Source organism: Populus nigra, chromosome 8, assembly GCF_951802175.1.
Source record: "Populus nigra chromosome 8, ddPopNigr1.1, whole genome shotgun sequence".
Classification (NCBI taxonomy): domain Eukaryota; kingdom Viridiplantae; phylum Streptophyta; class Magnoliopsida; order Malpighiales; family Salicaceae; genus Populus; species Populus nigra.
In genome coordinates this window covers 12621776-12640116 of record NC_084859.1, presented here as the reverse complement: position 1 = coordinate 12640116, position 18341 = coordinate 12621776, and the positions used below count along the sequence as shown (strand labels likewise).

Here is an 18341-nt window from a genome sequence, read left to right as displayed (position 1 = left end):
TCAAATGGCACCAATCTTGTTTGATGGTTTCAAGAACTTCTCTCGCGGATTGATCCTTGAAAAACCCAAAAAATTCAGCAAGTCCCACAGTTCTTGGGATGTGTTGTATGCCACCTAATTGTCTTATCACCAGAGCCGGAGCATAGCTGACATAACCTGTGATCCCAATTAAAGGTACCCAGCATTTTTGTCCACAACTTACTATGACATCAACTGATTTAACCCAAGGGGCCTTCCAACTGAAGCTGCTACTGGGTAACTCTTGCAGTTTTTTCATCCAACCCTGATCACCCAGGATTCCCCATTCTTCTTCCTCCACTATCTTCAAGGGTTTTTGGTTAAACCACCAAAAATTATTAAAGATCGGCTTCTTGGTTTCAACATGGCTCACCATCCAGATGTATAATAACTGAGTACAACATCTTACTGCGCCTTTCCCTGTCTTTCTAAAATGGTTGAGGGTCAGCAAAGTCTCAGCTAATATGGCAGTTGTAGGGTTGACATGAGTATTTTCATATTCCACGAATGCAGCAGCAGCTTCTAGACTTATAACCCCTTTTAAGCTTGGAAACAACACAAGACCATAGATCCCCAGAGCGATTAACCTGTCTCTTTCCAGCACAGAGTCGTATTGTTCTTTTTTCCTTTCTAATTCAACTTCCAAAAATTTCCACTTTAAACCGCTGCCATTCTTCTCTAAAAATCTGCTCAGATGTGGAATCTTCAATAATTTCGACAATTCAGGAATCACCTTGTCATTTCTCAAAGGAAAGTAAATCCGGTGTAGGTGTTTGGGAAACTCCATCAACATTCCATACTCCTCTATAGTGGGACATAAATCCACATTTCCAAAGGAAAAACATCTGTAATCGGGATCCCAAAAATTAATCAAGGCTTTGATTGCTGGGTTCAATACTTCTATCCTTGCAATTTCTAACAATCGCCCATACTTCCCAAAAAATGCTGCCTCATCAATGTTCTGACTATGGCCTAATATTTTCTTCATCTCATATGCTATGCAATTCAGATCTTTGACTACTGGAAGCTTCCTTGCATCATATCTAGAGCAGTTTCCTTCTGATAGTTGTGACAATTCAGAATTCTGTCCATATTCCACAGTAGAAAATTTGGTAATGATGGCCATCTTTTCGTTTCAAAAGACCTGAAAACCAAATGCTTTATGGTTTAGATGGTTTTATGCAAAATGCATTTTGTGGAGCATACACCCTATAGTCAGTTCTAAATTTTTTTGTGCTTTGACGAGGGTAGGTTGGCTATTCAGTCTCTAAAAAGGGTCTCTTGCTGTCCCAGTGATTGCCCTCGTGGAGGCAATATGGGGGCTTGTAGGCAATGAGATGGCACATGTACCAACCATTACCAGTCTAAGCACTCAGCGAAGAGTTGGGGTTTACACAAACTTAAACCTTGACTAAAAGTCGTAAGGTAAGCTGCTAGTTCCCCACTTAACTTAAAGTTTGTGTGTGCTCTCAATAATCAAAATATGTGATGCATGTGACAGTTCTATACAAATGCATGAAACAGTTCTATACAAATGCATGAAACAGTTCTATACAAATGTATGAACAATATTGCGTAAAAATATTTAAAGCATATAAGCAAATAACCAAAGGAAAGGTAAATTAACAATAACGCATGAAAACACAAATAAATCAGACAAAAAACAAAACTTAGTCCACAAGGTCCCCAGTGGAGTCGCCATTCTGTCGCGGGGTGCGCGACGTCGCGGCGATCGTCCACCCTCAGGTGTGTATGGGGGGATATATCTGGTAAATATGGAGAGACAAGGAGTTCTTTGTCTCTTAGCAATAAAAAATGGTGTGGGAGTCGCCACCTAGTATTTTGGTTACTAGGAACCCTAGCTGGTCTCAGAGATCGGGCACGGGGACTGGTTGCGTAAAGGGAAGGTATTAGCACCCCAAGTACGCCCTACCTAAGGTAAGCTGCTTTGTTTGTTTGTCTGATAAAATTAAGGTCTCGTTGTGTTTCCTAGTTGTTGGTCCGTCTATGGTTCAAGAAAAGTCCTCCTCAATAAGGAGGTCCTTATCTTATCGGGTAAAACCTAACCGTTCTAAAAAAAACTATGTAAAAAACCATATTTTTAATATCAGGAAAAACATTTTATATATAAATTCGTAATCCCGAATACTAAAAGAAAACAAAAAGATTTTTTTAGAATTTTTGAAATATTGGCCTAGTTCTCATGGCTTGAATAAACTGGTTATTAAAGCCAAAATGCATGCTAATACATATATCGTTTTGAAATTTTCTTTGTTGTATGAAAAATATGATGTTGTAATATTTATATATATATATTGGAGAGACTAGGCCGTATTTTAAAACAAAACATTTTTTTTTGATGTTTTGACGTAAATCGGATATTTTAATACTGGGTTGATATTCTTACGGTATAAAAATATAACCAAATATTAATCCACTTTGATAAAAAATGCAGAAAAATCAACAATATTTTTTAAAAATATTTAGGAAATTTTTGAAAGCAAAAGACATTTTTATTTTGAAAATCTTTGATGTTTTGACGAAGACCGGGTATTTTAAAACCGAATTTGTATTTCTATAACATAAAAATACAAACCAAAATTGATCAAAAATACAATAAAATTACATAAAAAGCACATATTTTCTGAAATAATTTTTGAAGAATTTTGGTAAATTTTTATATATATATATATATCTATATATAAATAATCTAAAACAAAATAATATATAATATATAATATATAATATTAAATGGGCTGGGCTGGTCCGGCCCAACCAACTGGGCTGGGCCGGTCCCAGCCCCAATTGTTGCTGGGCCGATTTCGGCCCAAAATGGTTTGGGCCGATCTCGGCCCAAAACTATTATTTATTCTGGGCCAGGCCAGGCCCAGAAGACTAAACTGGGCCAGGATCCACCTGGCCCAGACCAAAACGGGCGGGGGGAATTATTTTCCCCCCCACCCCTGCATGCAGAACGCTATTCGTTCTGCATGCAGAGAAAGAAAGAAAATAAAACGCAAGGATGAGGGAGAAGGAGGGTTACCTGGCGCGGAGGCTGGTGGCGGCGTCTTGGCGAGGCTGTGGCGGAGGCCGGTGGCTCACGGGCGGTGGTGCTGCGGCTGTTTCCAGTGGCAGAGAGTGAGGTTGTTCCGTTTCCTTTTCCTCCCGTTTTCTCTCCTCTTTCTTCTTTCGGGTCACTTCCCTCTCCCTTCGTCCTCTGTTTTTTTTCGTTTTCTCCTCTCCCTCTTCTGGTTTTTTTTTTTCTTCGGTCTCTCCTTCTCCTGCTTTTTTTTTTTCTGCCTTTTTTCTTCTCCTCTGTTTTTTCTTTCCTCTGTTTTTTTTCCGTTCTTCCCCTCTGTTTTTTTTTTCTTTCTCCTTCTTTCGGGTCTCTTCTCCCTCTTTTGGTTTTTTTCCCTATTTTCCTCCTCCCGTTTCTTCCCTTTTCGGGTCCTTTTTATAGAGCCAAAGCCATGGCCTTTTTTACAGCTCACATGGGGGGGGGGGGCAGCCGGCTGGTCGGCCATGGGCGCGGCTGCCGAGGTTCGGCGGGTGGTGCGCGGTGGGTGGTCGGCCATTGTGCCCGGTCGGTGGGCTCCAGGCGAGAGAGTGGCCGGCAAAATTCAAACAAAAGGCATCCCTTTTTCCTTTTCTTCCCCGCTGCATGTTCGGGGGGGAAAGAAGGAAGATGAACAGTGTCGTTCAAAACGACACCGTTCTGCCCCTTTCTTTTTTTTTTTTTTTTTTTTGAATGGATGAAACGGCGTCGTTTTGGATAAAACGCGCCGTTTCATTTAAAACCTGCAAAACGCCAAAACGCGCCAAAGTCCAAATCAGCCCTCAATCATCTTTTGTCCCTTCAATTGCATCCCTGCCGAATTTCGGTCTTCGCCCCCATAGTTGGCCGCGTTTTTCACTTTGGTCCTTGGTCTCTGAATTATGCAATTGAGCCCTCAATTGATCAAATAACTTCCAATTTCTTCAATTAGGCCCCTGAATCAATTAATTACAGCCCCTATACTTACGCGCCTTCTTCAATTTGGTCCCTGGTTTCGGATTTCTTCAATTAAGTCCCTAATTGGCCCTTAAACTTCAATATTTATGCAATTAAGCCCCTGATTTGACTTAATAAATTCCTAAAAAAAATATTTTGGCCCCATAACTTAAATTTCTTCCAATTAAAGCCCAAATTGACTTAAAAATCAATTTTTCTTGCAATCAAATCCCCTATAAATTCATTTAAAAATCCAATTAAATCCAAAAACATCCAAATTTGGGCTTTTCTCCTCCAATCCAAATTTTCCTTCTCAACAGGGCTCTCCTCCTTCAATAATATACTGTCAAAAATCCAATCTTTGTATTTTTAACCTCCTTTGGCTATATATATATTTTTATATATTTTATGGGGGACCCAAAAATGGGTTACAACAGTCTTTATAGGTAAATTTTTCATTTTGTATACGCTAGGTTTCAATTTACCTAAAGAGAAACAACAATAATCGGTCATGTGTGATTAACCTGATTATCATAAATAGATGAAGAGAAGTCTGCAAGTTTACAAGGATGAGAAACTTGGGTATAAAATGACCTCGCATCAAGTGTTTGTTGTCTAGATATCCTTTGAGTTAGTTTTACCTTGTTCTTCCAAAGCTCCTTTTTTTTTTTTATGAAGTACCAAAAGTTTAACTAGCACAAAAACATGGCTCTTGTATTAGATAATTGGTTAATAATTTCATATATTTTTCTTAGCCAAGATGGTTTGTAGCTGGTACTTCTAAAATATCTCATTTGATGGATATGAGAACTCTCAGATGCTTAAGTAAGTATCTTTTTAGATAGAGAAAATACAATAATATTCATATTTTAGAAATAGATGCTCTTAAATATATATGCAGTAAAGAATAAAGATTGTAAACTTTTATTTAGAATGATTCATAATGTATTTATAACTTACGAGCTTTGTTTTCTGTGGATAAGAGAAGCTGAAGTATAACTTCACCTTTATGATATTTTGAACTGTGAGTTGTATTCTATTATAATTTTATATAAAAATCTCTAAAATTATAAAAATTTATAGAATTAATAATATTAGATTCAAGTATTATGTTTGAATTTATAAATATAGCGAACCCAGCTATACTCCAAGTGTGATGATAAAAATTCTCGGGCTTGACATCCTTGGGTAACGAGCAAGAAGCCCACCTCATTAGCTTGGCAGCCCTCAAGGCCAACCATTAATTGATAAAATCTTGATTTATAACTTTTATAGTTTTGCTTGTTCTTTAATATTCTTTACTTTATTGATCCTGGTCACTTGTCTAACTAGTTTACCAACATTTTGATGATAAGGAGGTGAGTTGTAATCTTGCCTTGCGAGGAAGATTTGTTCAAAAACAAAGTGAATGCAGTGCTACCTTTGTAATTTCTCCGATTATTATCTTTATTGGATTTTAACAATCTTATATATTTAATATACATGCATGCATGCATATTTGTTAAATTAATTATCATATATATTTAGCAAAATCTCCTGTCTAATTAAAAATATAATTTATACCGCGTTTTCAAACATACCAGACACCAAAGAAACTTATCTTATAATCTTTACATTTTTGCAGATGGCAGCTCTCTCTTTTGCTTCCCTGCTAGGCCCGGTCATGACCAGGCATCAATTTGGCTAGACCCATGTTTAGCTGCTTCCTTGTTAAGAAAAAAAGAGAGATTTTTGCTGCTACCTAGGATTATTGTCCTTGGACTTTCATGTCTCCTTTGCTTCTATCAGTATGCATATATTGCTCAAGGTACTTTATACAATGATATTTTAAATTGAATTCAATTTTTTTATAAACCAGTTATAAACTTTATTAGATTTAATAACTTTATTTTTTAATTATTTTTATATAATTACATGATAAAAAATTAAATACTTGTAAAATCAAACACTAACTCAATTTAAAGATGTTTTTGTTAAGACTGTAATAACCATATATAAAGCTATAGAAAGAATAAAAAAATCAAAACTTTTCATATGTCATTTTTATTTTATGTTTACATAAAAAATAAAAAAATTGAAATAAATAAAATAAAAAATAAATAGACATTCATATATCTTTTTGTCGAAAAGTTGACACATGAAATGAGATATTTAAAATAATTTATTATAAATACAATATCTCATAAATAAAAATCAACCAATAAAATAGTATCATATGGTATTGGTAAAAAACTTGAGTGCCTCTATAAATCTCTATAAATAAAGGGTTTCACCCGATACATAGATACATAAAGGATAAAAACAATTCTTCTTGAAAATACAAAGTTTTTGTTAATACAAGTATTTCAGTTAGGGAAGCTTCTTTAAAAACTTTCAAACATTTTTTATTTATATTTGAAGTCTATGACCACAACCAATTTTTCAATACCATTGGTAGTGTTAGGCCCACCCATCATTTCCATGCTCCATCAAGCATAATATATAATTTTGATGAGTCATATTCATACAACAATGATGCTAAACAACTAAAATCATACAACAACATAATTAATTTACATTCCAAAGTAAAAATACCATTGAACATAATTATTAAAAAAATCAAGTTTAAAATTTCAAAAAAACATGTTTCTTAGTTATCTGATACTAACACATCACTAAAGGATATATTTAACTTTTTTATGAGCATGCATACATATATAACTAATATAAAGTAGAACTAGAAATATCATTGGACTACAACTACATTAGACTACTACTTCAACAAGTATTTGAGGTACCTGAAAACTAATATATAGTTTGAAGAACTACATTAAAATAATATATTTTTACACATTTATTAATACATCAAAATAATAAATATTTATACAAAATGTAATTTTTACCATGTATAATTAAATATTGGTTTGATTTTATAAATAAATCAAGCCGCCATATATCAAATTCAAATGAAAAATCAGAAGATTAATTTATTCTTTTGTATGAATATTTTAAATAGACATTGTATAATGTTATACATTTTAATAAAATCAAATAATTTCACACGTGTACTTGCTTAATTCTTAGGTATTCAAATTTGTGTCTATAAAAGCAAACCAAAATAAATTATGAAATTTATTTTTAATGAACCCGATATTGAAGAAAAAAATTAAAAAAAAAGCATATCATGTTTGGTGGGCAAACTCATCAAACCCGTGAACTAGGTCATACAGTTTAACCTGTCAAACCTACGAACTGGGTCATAGACTTTATTAGGATTGATAACTTGATTTTCCCCCAAAAATATTCTTTATTTAACTACATGATAACAAAAATATATAATCACAAAATCAAGCGGCAATCCAATACTGGAATGTTTGTCTAAGACCGCGATGACCTTATAGAAACTGAATAAAAAAAATCATGAAGCATAAGTCTCAATCAACCCAATTTTAAATGATGAAATTGAAAAAAAAAATTAACCAGCCAAACCCATGAACCGAGTCAACATGCATTAACTCGTCAAATTCATGAATCGGTTAATAGACTCCATAAAATTTAATAATATTTTTTTCCAAAACAATTTTTTTTAGCTATATGATGAAAAAAAATATATGATCACAAAATCAACTCCCATCAAAAAACACATTCACACAATCTAAAGATTTAATTGAAAATAAATAAAATTCAATAACTAAATAAAAAAAAAGATCAAATGCAAAAAAAAAAAAAACATCATGAATTGTAATTGATAGTGTAATGAATAAGATTGAATAATATTTTTTTTTCACTCCTTTTTTTTCTAAATCTTAATTATATATGTGTTCTATAAAATATTTTCGTAATAGTATTATCATGACATGACATTTTTTTTTTTGTTAATTGGAAACTAAGAATTTTTCTTGGTTGATTTTGAGAATGCACCTTCCACATCAACTTAGTGCATTTAAAGTTTTAAATTGCTTAAGAGTCCAAGAGTCTTTTTGCCTCCAATCATATCTATTGTACCATGTCATGTGGTGCTATACTATGAAATTATATACATCAAACTATTTGATAATTAATTACCATGATAGTGAAATTGTTATTAAACTTATAATTTAAATCAAACAATTTCTTTAAAAAAAAAATTAAGAAACTAAATAAATTGCTTAAAAAATATTTTTTTAAGAAAATCACACAAGTATTATAACAAAATGTAAATAAAAAATAATATCAAACATGATATAAATTATTTTTAGTAAATAGAACTGCTAAATAATTTAATTAAAATATAGACAAGGTAGATCTAATATACTTGAAATAAAATAATCAAGGTTGGTTAATTTTAAAACTTTGTAAGGTTATTAACTATGTAACTAAATATTGGGTAATTATTATGTATAAAACAACAAAATGAAGTTAGTTAAATTTAAAATATCTAAGATAGTTTTTATTTTTAAATAAAATAAGCTTTCTTTTATCTAAAAAAAAAGACTTTTCATATTTTTTAAGTGAAAATTATTATAGATTTAACCTATTTTATAATAATAATAATTTTCACTCTTCAAAGTTAAGCATCTAATTGTTAAAATCATGATAAAATACTTTTTTGAAGAACTTTTTAAACAAATCAATAAAAAATATTGAAAATGCTACGAGTTTAAACAAATCAATAATTTAATTTGAAATCACCTTTTTTTTACTATAGGCGAATCCCTCGAGATTATAATTAACTTATGTGAGTCATATTATTTAGGGGTGATTATTTTTTGTTTGATTTAATTTTTATAAAAAAAAGTAATTAAATTGATTTTTTAAAAAAACCAAACCAAAACTAGTTTGAACCGACTGGTTTCTGTTTAATTTTTTTAAAAAAACTAGTTCAAACCCGGTTGATTCGGTTTTTTCTGGTTTGACTCGGTTTTGTCTCAGTTTTCCAGTTTGAGTTTGGTTCGGTTCAATTTTTTTGATTTCAAGTTTATAAAACAGAAATTAAACTAAACTAGTTAATTTTTTAAAATTTTAATTGATTTTTCGGTTTTTTTTTCTAAACTCTAACATTATCTATCAAGGACGTGGGGGTAATAATAATTGTTTATTGTTTTTTTTTCCAAGAAGTTGGGCTCATAAGTTTCAGCCCATGTACCGACAAAATCACTTTAAAGAGAAGGCTTGAGGAAACCCGACAAAATCAAGACCCAAACTCTCAACATCTTAAACCCTAGAATAAACCACCTCCTTCTCCTCGAAAACTCTCTTGGCTTCGGTTAGCTCTGCTTTCACTTTGCAGCCTCTAACCTCCAACAACAGCCATGGGTAAAAAGATTCGAGAAGCCAATCTTAACGGCGAACCGATTGCCCAACAAGAAGCCGCAAATGGTCACAAATCAGATAAAAAGAAAAGGAAGGATAAAAACAAGAATCAAGAACCTGAATTCCAAGAGACACAAAAGGAACCAACTCTAAAGAGAAGGCTTGAGGAAACCCAAGACCAGGAAACCGTCAAGAAAGAAAAGAAGAAGAAGAAGCATGAAGAAGAGAAAGAAGGTGAAATCCATGAAGGGAAAGACAAAGAAAGTGAAAGTTTTCCAGAAAGTACCAAGAAAGATAAAAACAAGAAGAAAGAAAGCAAGAAACAGGAGGAAAATGGGAAAGAAAATGTAATTCATGAAGTGAAGGAGGAAGTACAGCCGCAAGACATAGTAGTGGTGTCCGGAAAGGATACACAAGAGACAAAGTATGCGTCTTTAAAGTCTTTTGCTGAGGCGAAACTGCCTGATAATGTGTTGGAATGTTGCAAGAATTTCAAGAATCCATCTCCTATCCAGGCTCATGCTTGGCCCTTTTTGTTTGATGGGCGTGATTTTATTGGGATTGCAAAAACTGGATCAGGTAGATTTTGTGGTTTTATTTTGTGTGTGCTGAAATGTGATTTTGTTGTCCATCCGTTAATTATTTATTTTACGTGTTGAGTGTGGTGAATTTAATTTTTATATGTTTATGTTTTTTGAATAATTTGAAACTAGAAATAAAATTTGATACAAATATGTGATTTAGGTAAGACTTTGGCATTTGGGATACCTGCAATAATGCATATTCTGAGCAAGCGAAAGGGGAAATCGACAAGGGGGGCAAATCCACTTTGCCTTGTGCTTGCTCCTACAAGAGAATTAGCTGATCAAGTATGTATTTTATTTCCATAAGCTGTAATTTTAAATTTGTATCCCATAAAAAGCTGGCATATGCATGCTGAAGTTTCTTCCTTTGAGCATGAATTGTAAGAGGTACACAATCTTCTACTATGCAAGTGAAGATCATTTGAGAATCTGCAGTTGAATGATTTCAGCAACATGGGCGTTGCTACAATTTTTCTGGGCTCATTTTTCGCAGAAGCTACAGCAGAGGTTTTAAAACTTCGACAAATGCTTTTATTTTTCTATCAAAAGAAAACCGACTGTCTGCTTACGAATTGAGACCCTTTGTGGGTGCCAGCAGGCAATCACACCTCATTTGATTGTTGAAAGAGGACGATGGCATGTGGGACAAAAATATAAAGCCAGTGCTTTACCTTGAAAAGAAGATCAACTCGTTTGTCATTGACAACATGGAAACAAATATGTTGGTTTGGGTAGAAAGCATTTGTATTGATTTTCTCATTGTAGTCGAATTTGTTTCCCTCTTTTTTTGTTTTGCCAACTTCACTATACACTATACAAATGATCTTTTAAAGTTAAAACTTTTGTTTTAATTTGATTGTTGAAACTCATTGGTAGAAAATGGGATGATTCTTTATTTTCTGTGACAGATTTCAGTTGTTTTACGTGATGCTGGGGAACCTTGCGGTGTGAGATCAGTTTGTATATATGGAGGAACTTCCAAAGGACCTCAAATCAAGTCTCTGAAGGCTGGCGTTGTACGTTATTCTATTATCTCTCTCAAACTAAACACAAAGGCATGCATGTTCTCTTTCTTTCCCATACACACAGAGAGACCGCATAGGTACGAACTTGTCAGCATGCTTTGTCTAAATCCACATGTATATTATTTTGATGCGCGACAAGAAGATTTGAAGAAAGAAAAGGAGAGAAAGGGAAAAAAGAAGCTTGAGAAGAAAAAGAAACGGAGCTGGAGAAGAGAAGAGAAGAGAAGAGAAGAGAAAGAGGGAGGAGGAGGAGCAATCCAAAGATTTTTCTTAATTCATCATAAACTGTCTACAATGTAAAAAGAGCACATATAAATAGTAAAATCCCACACAACCAGCAATTGGGCTTATAGCCCACTAAAATAAAATGTTCAACAATAACAAAAATCAAGCCCAATAATTAAACCAAATGAAATTCAATCACATAGACATAAGCCCAATCTCCCAACCAAAAAGTGATGTAATTGAGCTATCCTCTGTCATCAACAACCATACATGTGTGTGAACTTTGTCTCTTGTCTAGTGTCCACGCCATATTTTCGAAACTTATTTATTTGCAGAGTGACATTTCCTGTTATCATTATTTGTTTATAGTATTCTTTTCTCTTATATGCTCAGGATATTGTCATTGGAACCCCTGGCCGTTTGAAGGATTTGATAGAAATGAATGTATTGCACCTTGCAGAGGTATCTTTTGTGGTAAGTTAATCAATAACTGCTTCCCCAAATTGCTGTTTATTGGATCCTTTTTATTCGTATTCCATAGCCTTATGTTGGTTGCTTAGCATGTTATCTTATTGTATCGAGCTTTAAACTGAGTGACTCCTCTAACCAAATTATATATGAGAATACAACATAAATTCAGGATTACCCCAAGTGGCTCAGATAAAGTTTACAAGGTGTTGTCGTGGATGCTCGACATATAGGATATCTATCATATCCAACATTGCAGTTTAAACTATTGTTGATACATCATGCATGCTGGAGGTTTCTGTCTAGTTGCTGGAGAGTTTGTGGTATTGCGTAAAGAGCCCTTTGCCTGTGATAGTTAAATTGTTTACTCTGAGGTTTCCAGTTTTCCAATATTCCAAGAGGTTAATTTTAATGTTTTGTTCCTGAACTGCATCATCGTTATTTAAAGCAAACTCGTCTCTTGGTTTATGATAAAAGTTTTATTTAATGCTGTGGTAAGACCATGACTCTGAGTTGTTGAGTTGTTTTATAAGCCAATTGATTGAAAAGGATATTGGTGTTCATTTTTCTCCCTTGTCAAGAAGGATGATGGTAATGTACTCTAGTGTCTTTGTTGCAGTTGCAAGCATCGTTATATTGTCTTTTGTGTATTTCATATTGCTTTAGTAAATGAATATATTTTTGTAGCATTCTAACTTGAAAGAATTAAAATTGATTTCTGTAGTAAATGAATATATTTGAATATATTCTGTAGTAGATGAATATATTTGTACATGAATATAGTCATATTGCTTAAGTAAAATTGATTTCTGTAGTACATGATTATATTTGTAGCATTCTAACTTGAAAGAATTAAAATTGCTTTCTGTAGGTTCTTGATGAAGCAGATAGAATGCTGGACATGGGATTTAGACAGGAAGTTCGTTCAATATTGAGCAACACATGTTCTGGTATGTGGTATTATTATAAGATACAGTTATATATGGAACTGCACAATCACTTCAAGACAACAATCCAGCCTTGAAATTCCTAGAAACTCTAGGCTCAGTACCAACCTACCCCTGGTTACAGTTTTTCCTCCATAACCAGTGATCAGTTGCTGACATGTATAAGACACCAATATATCTCCTTAGGAGAAATATCCTACACCAATATATCTCTTTTCTGGTAAGTTTTTAGTGCAGAAATGTGCATTGAAAGCCCCCGAGCAGGGAAACCTATACTTAAAAGGTACAAAGTAAAACCTCAAAATCAAAAAGCTTAAACTCTAGACTCCCCACCCTGAGTTCTTTTAAAGGTATGGAAAGAATCTAGCACTTGCTCCCTCCTTCAAGAAATGAATAAAGAACTTTCCACGACAAAGTCGTAGCCCGAAGAGGTTTATTTTGAGTAAGCTTGTTGCATTTCGTCAAGGTGTTTGTTTGTTTGACTCCCATGTTTGTTTGTTTGACTCCTGTGGAACTTGTAATAGCACTTAAGGCAAACTTAGTTTAAGAGTATAGAAAAAGAAGTAATAAATTCCACTTGTTAGAACCTTATTGCATGAAAAATAAGAGAAAGTTGTTTAGTCGATGTTATTTATCTTCTTACTTAAAGTGTTATACTAAAGTTACTTGAAATCATTTTAATTATTACAAGCTCAAATAAACTACATTTGTAATGCACATGTATTTGACTGTTGGTACAAATCTCAAAACCTGTGCAGCTCGCCAAATGATAATGTTTAGCGCTACATGGCCTCTAGACGTTCATAATTTGGCAGAAGAATATATGGACCCAAATCCTGTTAAGGTGTGGCTCTTTGCATATCATTCCATTACATATTTGCTTTTCCCTATGCTCTAAAATATGAGCTCCATCTCAGGTGGTTGTAGGTTCTGAAGATACAGCTGCCAACCATGATGTCATGCAGATTGTTGAGGTCTAGTTTTTTAATGCCCAGCAGGCCCTTTTTCACTATTCAATGTTTCAATTAATAAAGAGAGATGTTTGTCCTTATATTTACATTATCACTTCCATAAATGCAGGTATTGGAGGACCATTTGCGTGATCAACGTCTACTTGCTTTGCTAGAAAAATATCACAAATCTCAACAGTACGTTTGCTAATTTTTTACTGGATTTTGTAAAATTTGTTCTACAGACATATCTTGGGTTAATGCCTGAGCTATTTGAGCATGGAGAATTTAGAGCAATAGGTTTTTTAAACAGTACGTTTGCTATTTCATTACCATCTTCTTTTGTTTCGATGAATGACCAAAAAGGGATTTTATTGGTTTTCAGAAGCTGATGCTTAATGAGTGTTTACTTTCAGAAAACAGTTTTCCCAAGTTCATTTTAATTTTCATCTCTATTCTAAATTGCTTCACCATCGAAAACTAAGAAAACGTTTGTTCTCACTAATAATTTTCTAAGATAGAAAGCTAGGACCATGTTTGGATTATTTTTAAAATGACGAATGATGAAGAGATCAAATAGCATGTTGACTAAACAGGCCCTTGTTTTTTCTCTAAAGTGGAGAATTTGGAAAAGAACTAAGTTCCTTTTTAAAGAATCTTGTTTTAAATTTTTAATCAGCAAATATGTTTTCCATTTTCTGTTTTTTTTTAGAAAATTGGAAAATTCTCGATATTATACATGAACCAATGCCTTCTTTCCTCTATTTGCATCTGTGACGCTTTTATTTTACAAGTCAATGCTATCCTTCCTTGGTTATCTGAAATGGCCTCTATATCTCCATGCTAGATTATGGAAAACCTTGAATTTCCATATTTTCCTTGATATGCCTTGATTATTCATTCATGGTGCTTATTCATGGGTTGGGCCTCTAATCAGGAATAGAGTGTTGGTTTTTGCCTTGTACCAAAAGGAAGCGGAACGTCTTGATGGAATGCTAAGAAAAAGGTACACAAACATTATTTTGGTTATTGTTCTCTATTTGCTAAGTCAACATTTTCTGGCCAGCTGCTGAAAGTACAATTGGAAATCGATGCTGATTTCAATGAGCTTGTTTTCACTTTCTTTCTTTTTTGAACTTAGCTGCTGAACTTTAATTTTTTTTATCCGAGTATCTCAAACTATTTTTTTGATTAAATATATGTCTTTTCGTTAATTTTGATCATAGATGATACTTTAAAAAAATTAAGTGTCAAAAAAACACGTGATTTGAGAAGAAAAAGTTAATGGAGGGCCCTACCTTTTACCCCCAAAAAATAGTTCATGGTAATCAAATAAAAAAATTAAAGTTCAGCGCTTAAGTTCAATTTGACCCAATTTTTAGGATAGTTTTGGGTAATTTAACCTTTTTTTAACTTGTTTTCTAGTGGTTGGAATGTTGTTTCTATTCATGGCAACAAAGCACAAGAACAACGAACAAAAGCATTGTCATTATTCAAGAAGGGCAGCTGCCCTTTGATGGTACGTTGAACAATTACAGTTTTTCAAGTATCATAAGACAGTTTTTCATTTTAAGGTGTGCGCGCTTGGACATTTAGTACTTCACTTATGGAACAATTAATTTGTCTTCAATGTGCTTTTCCATTTTCAATGATGTAATGTTAATGAGTGGGACTTCCAAAAGTAACAAATCCTCAAACTATGTTTTTCTTGTTTTAAATACAGTTTTTATGCTGAAAATGACGTGTAAAATTTATCTTCGGGATCAGTTGTCTCTTAGGAGCCACTCATTGTATATGAACCTTGTTATTGTAATAGTTTTCTTTAAGTTCATGTTTGGTTTTGCTGGCAATTGATTAGAATTTTGGGTGCTCTCTCACATCCCTATATCTATAGGTTGCTACTGATGTGGCTGCTCGAGGATTGGATGTTCCAGATGTAGAAGTAGTAATCAACTATACCTTCCCACTCACAGCAGAGGATTATGTCCACAGAATTGGCAGGACTGGACGGGCTGGCAAGAAGGGTGTTGCTCACACATTTTTCACGCATCATAATAGGGTAATATTTAAAACCTTTTTGGTACTGCCGCTTTAAATTCTTCTATCAAACTATCAAGTCATTGATTATGCAATATTTTGGCCATTTTTTTCTCATCCGATGATTATTTCAGGGGCTCGCTGGAGAGTTGGTCAACATTCTTAGAGAAGCTGGGCAAATCGTGCCACCTGCCCTTTTGAAATTTGGCACTCATGTGAAGAAAAAGGTGCGCATTTCTGTCCTACATTATCCACTAATGTTCTTACATGATTGTTCAATATATGAACTGCAACTTATGTCATGTGCATGCACACTGAACTAATGTCTAATGAGATGGCAGAAACATAATTAGCCTGAAGTATGGGCTGGTCTCGGTAATTTGGGTACTTAGCGCATTATGAACCTCCGTGGTTGTATTCATCATTCACAGTGCCTTTTCTCGTTGCAGGAGTCCAAGCTATATGGGGCTCATTTCAAAGAAATCTCTGCAGATGCTCCAAAGGCCAAGAAAATAACTTTCAACTCGGATGACGAAGATTAAAGCATATGGTCTCAAGATTTTGTAAGATCAGCAATGAAACAAATATACAGTTCGGTTATCTGTTATTTAAAGTGGTATAAGATTTTGTAAGATCGCTTCCTGTCTCTTCTTTTTGCTCATTTACATAGGTGAGATATCAGCAACATTTGATTCTTTGGCAAATTTTCAGTAAAATTAATGTCGGTCGTTATTGGATTTAATCCGCTCCGATTGTCTTTATGTATCTCTCATTTATTCATGTGTTTTTCAACCTTTTTTTATCGTGTTTTTCAACCTTCATGTGAAGAGTCCTAAATCAATTTCTTTGGTTGCACTGAACGTGATAAATGTTCAACAATAACATAAATAAAGATCAATAATAAAATCAAATGAAATCCAATCTCATAGGATCTCTTAAGTGAAGAATTGAGTTACAATTATACACGTGTGAATTGTTTTGGTTTTGGAGTCCTCGTTAATTATCCTCCTGGAGTTGAAACAACTTAATAACTCAATTTCATTAATATTGTCTATAGTTGAGATTATTTTTTAAAGTATTTTTGTTTGGAAATATATTAAAATAATATATATTTTTTTATATCATTATATAAAAAAATTAATTTAAAACAAAAAAAAAAGTGCAGTTGGACCATAAAAACAAAGACTGTCTAAATATAGCTTCAAAGAGTGTTGCTGCGATTGTTTTTCAAAGTGTTTTTCACTCAGATATATATTAAAATAATATTTTTTGATTTTTTTAAACATTATTTTTGATATTAGCACATCAAAATGATCTAAAAATACCCAAAACATATTAATTTGAAGTAAAGAAAAAAAATAAAATAAAATTTAAATTTTTTTAAAATTACTTTTGAAACGCAAAAATAAACAAGATAACAGACTTTACTACAATGTTGCTATTGTGATTCAAGTACAATATAAAGCTGGTTGCTTGTTCCATGAACTAAGAATTGTTGAATTTCATATCCTAGTAAAAACAAGTAAATTTAAAATAAAATTAATATGTTTCTCTAGTGCTAATGATAATGGTAATGAAATATTGATTTAAAAAATATCATTAAAGATACCTGAGAATAAGACATACAAGCTTCTTAGATTTGTAAACATGAACATTAAATAACTAAAGGTGTGGGGAATAGAACAAACATTATTCAACATTTGAGTGGATATGGATCGATAACAACCTAGTAAATTATAATCATTTTCCTTATCATATATAAGACTTAAGGAATTATAGAGCTCAACATACTCCTTAAATTTTATATCGTATAGCATAGGGTATAAGGAATTAAGAAGTTTAGAATGACAACTATCTTGAAACTTTTCTTTTTATACATCCTTTTCATCTAGGTCGTTAAAGTTCTTGGGATTGAGCTTATACACTTAATCATTATAGTCTTTCTCTTCACTCTTATCCTTGTGTTCTTTGATGAATTGGAGCTTAGTGATATAGTTGATTGTAGCATGACTAAACCTTGACATTTAACACACTAAACTCTTGAACTCATTTTAGATACTTTATTGAAGATTCATTTGTTTTTTTTTTTTTTTTGAAAGTTGGGCACTACTAGAATTAGGTTTATGAGGTGGAGCATCTAATACAAAACTATTATTTTTAAATCAAGACCTAACATGGGTATAAAGGTCTTGACATTTTGTCCACTAAATCTTAATGCCCTTTAAAGGTCACATGCATGTAGAAAATAGCCATTGACTAAAAAATACGATGTTGTATTGACAAGTCATATGTAAGTATGGATCAGAGTATAGTAAGATGCTAAATTTATTAGAGATCATAATTTTTCCTTGAGGTACGTGCTAATCATTGGATTCCTAAGAATATGTGTGGTAATGGGTCTAGCTCAAATAGTACCTCTCAAGGTTGTTTGAAGCTCGAACCTACCAATATTAGGGTGACTGGTAGCTGATCTCGTGGTTAGGTTGAGGCCTAACCGCATGACCAGACAACTTGGCTAACCAGTCTAGCCTCATGTGACTGGCCAGACAACAGGGTTAGAAAAGGTATCCAACAGTCTTGGGATTAAAATAAGTAGCTTTCTCCTCCGCATTAGATACTTGAAAATGAGTTTCAGAAAGGTGGGCGATACTATGGGCATGTATACGATACAAAGCAAGCAACAAGGAAGTGAGACAAACAGAATTGATATTGAACAAATTAAGTACGGATCTTAAACTGTTTATCAGAGCCTTTCTTTTATGAATATTTCAGAGACGCGGGCTTCTGATAGCACCTGGGTAGTTTTTGATGATCTACAATGAAGC

General features: G+C 33.2%; 1 protein-coding gene across 1 annotated transcript; it reads left to right on the top strand.

Annotated features, from left to right (window-relative positions):
- The first annotated feature begins 9148 nt into the window (after positions 1-9148).
- On the top strand, positions 9149-16258 carry LOC133701901 (DEAD-box ATP-dependent RNA helicase 5). Its single transcript, XM_062126078.1, has 13 exons — positions 9149-9859; positions 10025-10149; positions 10773-10880; positions 11508-11588; positions 12454-12532; positions 13288-13373; positions 13447-13503; positions 13610-13677; positions 14417-14485; positions 14905-14998; positions 15374-15538; positions 15651-15743; positions 15966-16258. Exons 1-13 carry the CDS (start codon positions 9280-9282, stop codon positions 16056-16058), a joined length of 1698 nt encoding a protein of 565 aa, XP_061982062.1. The 5' UTR covers positions 9149-9279; the 3' UTR covers positions 16059-16258.
- The last annotated feature ends 2083 nt before the right edge of the window (positions 16259-18341 follow it).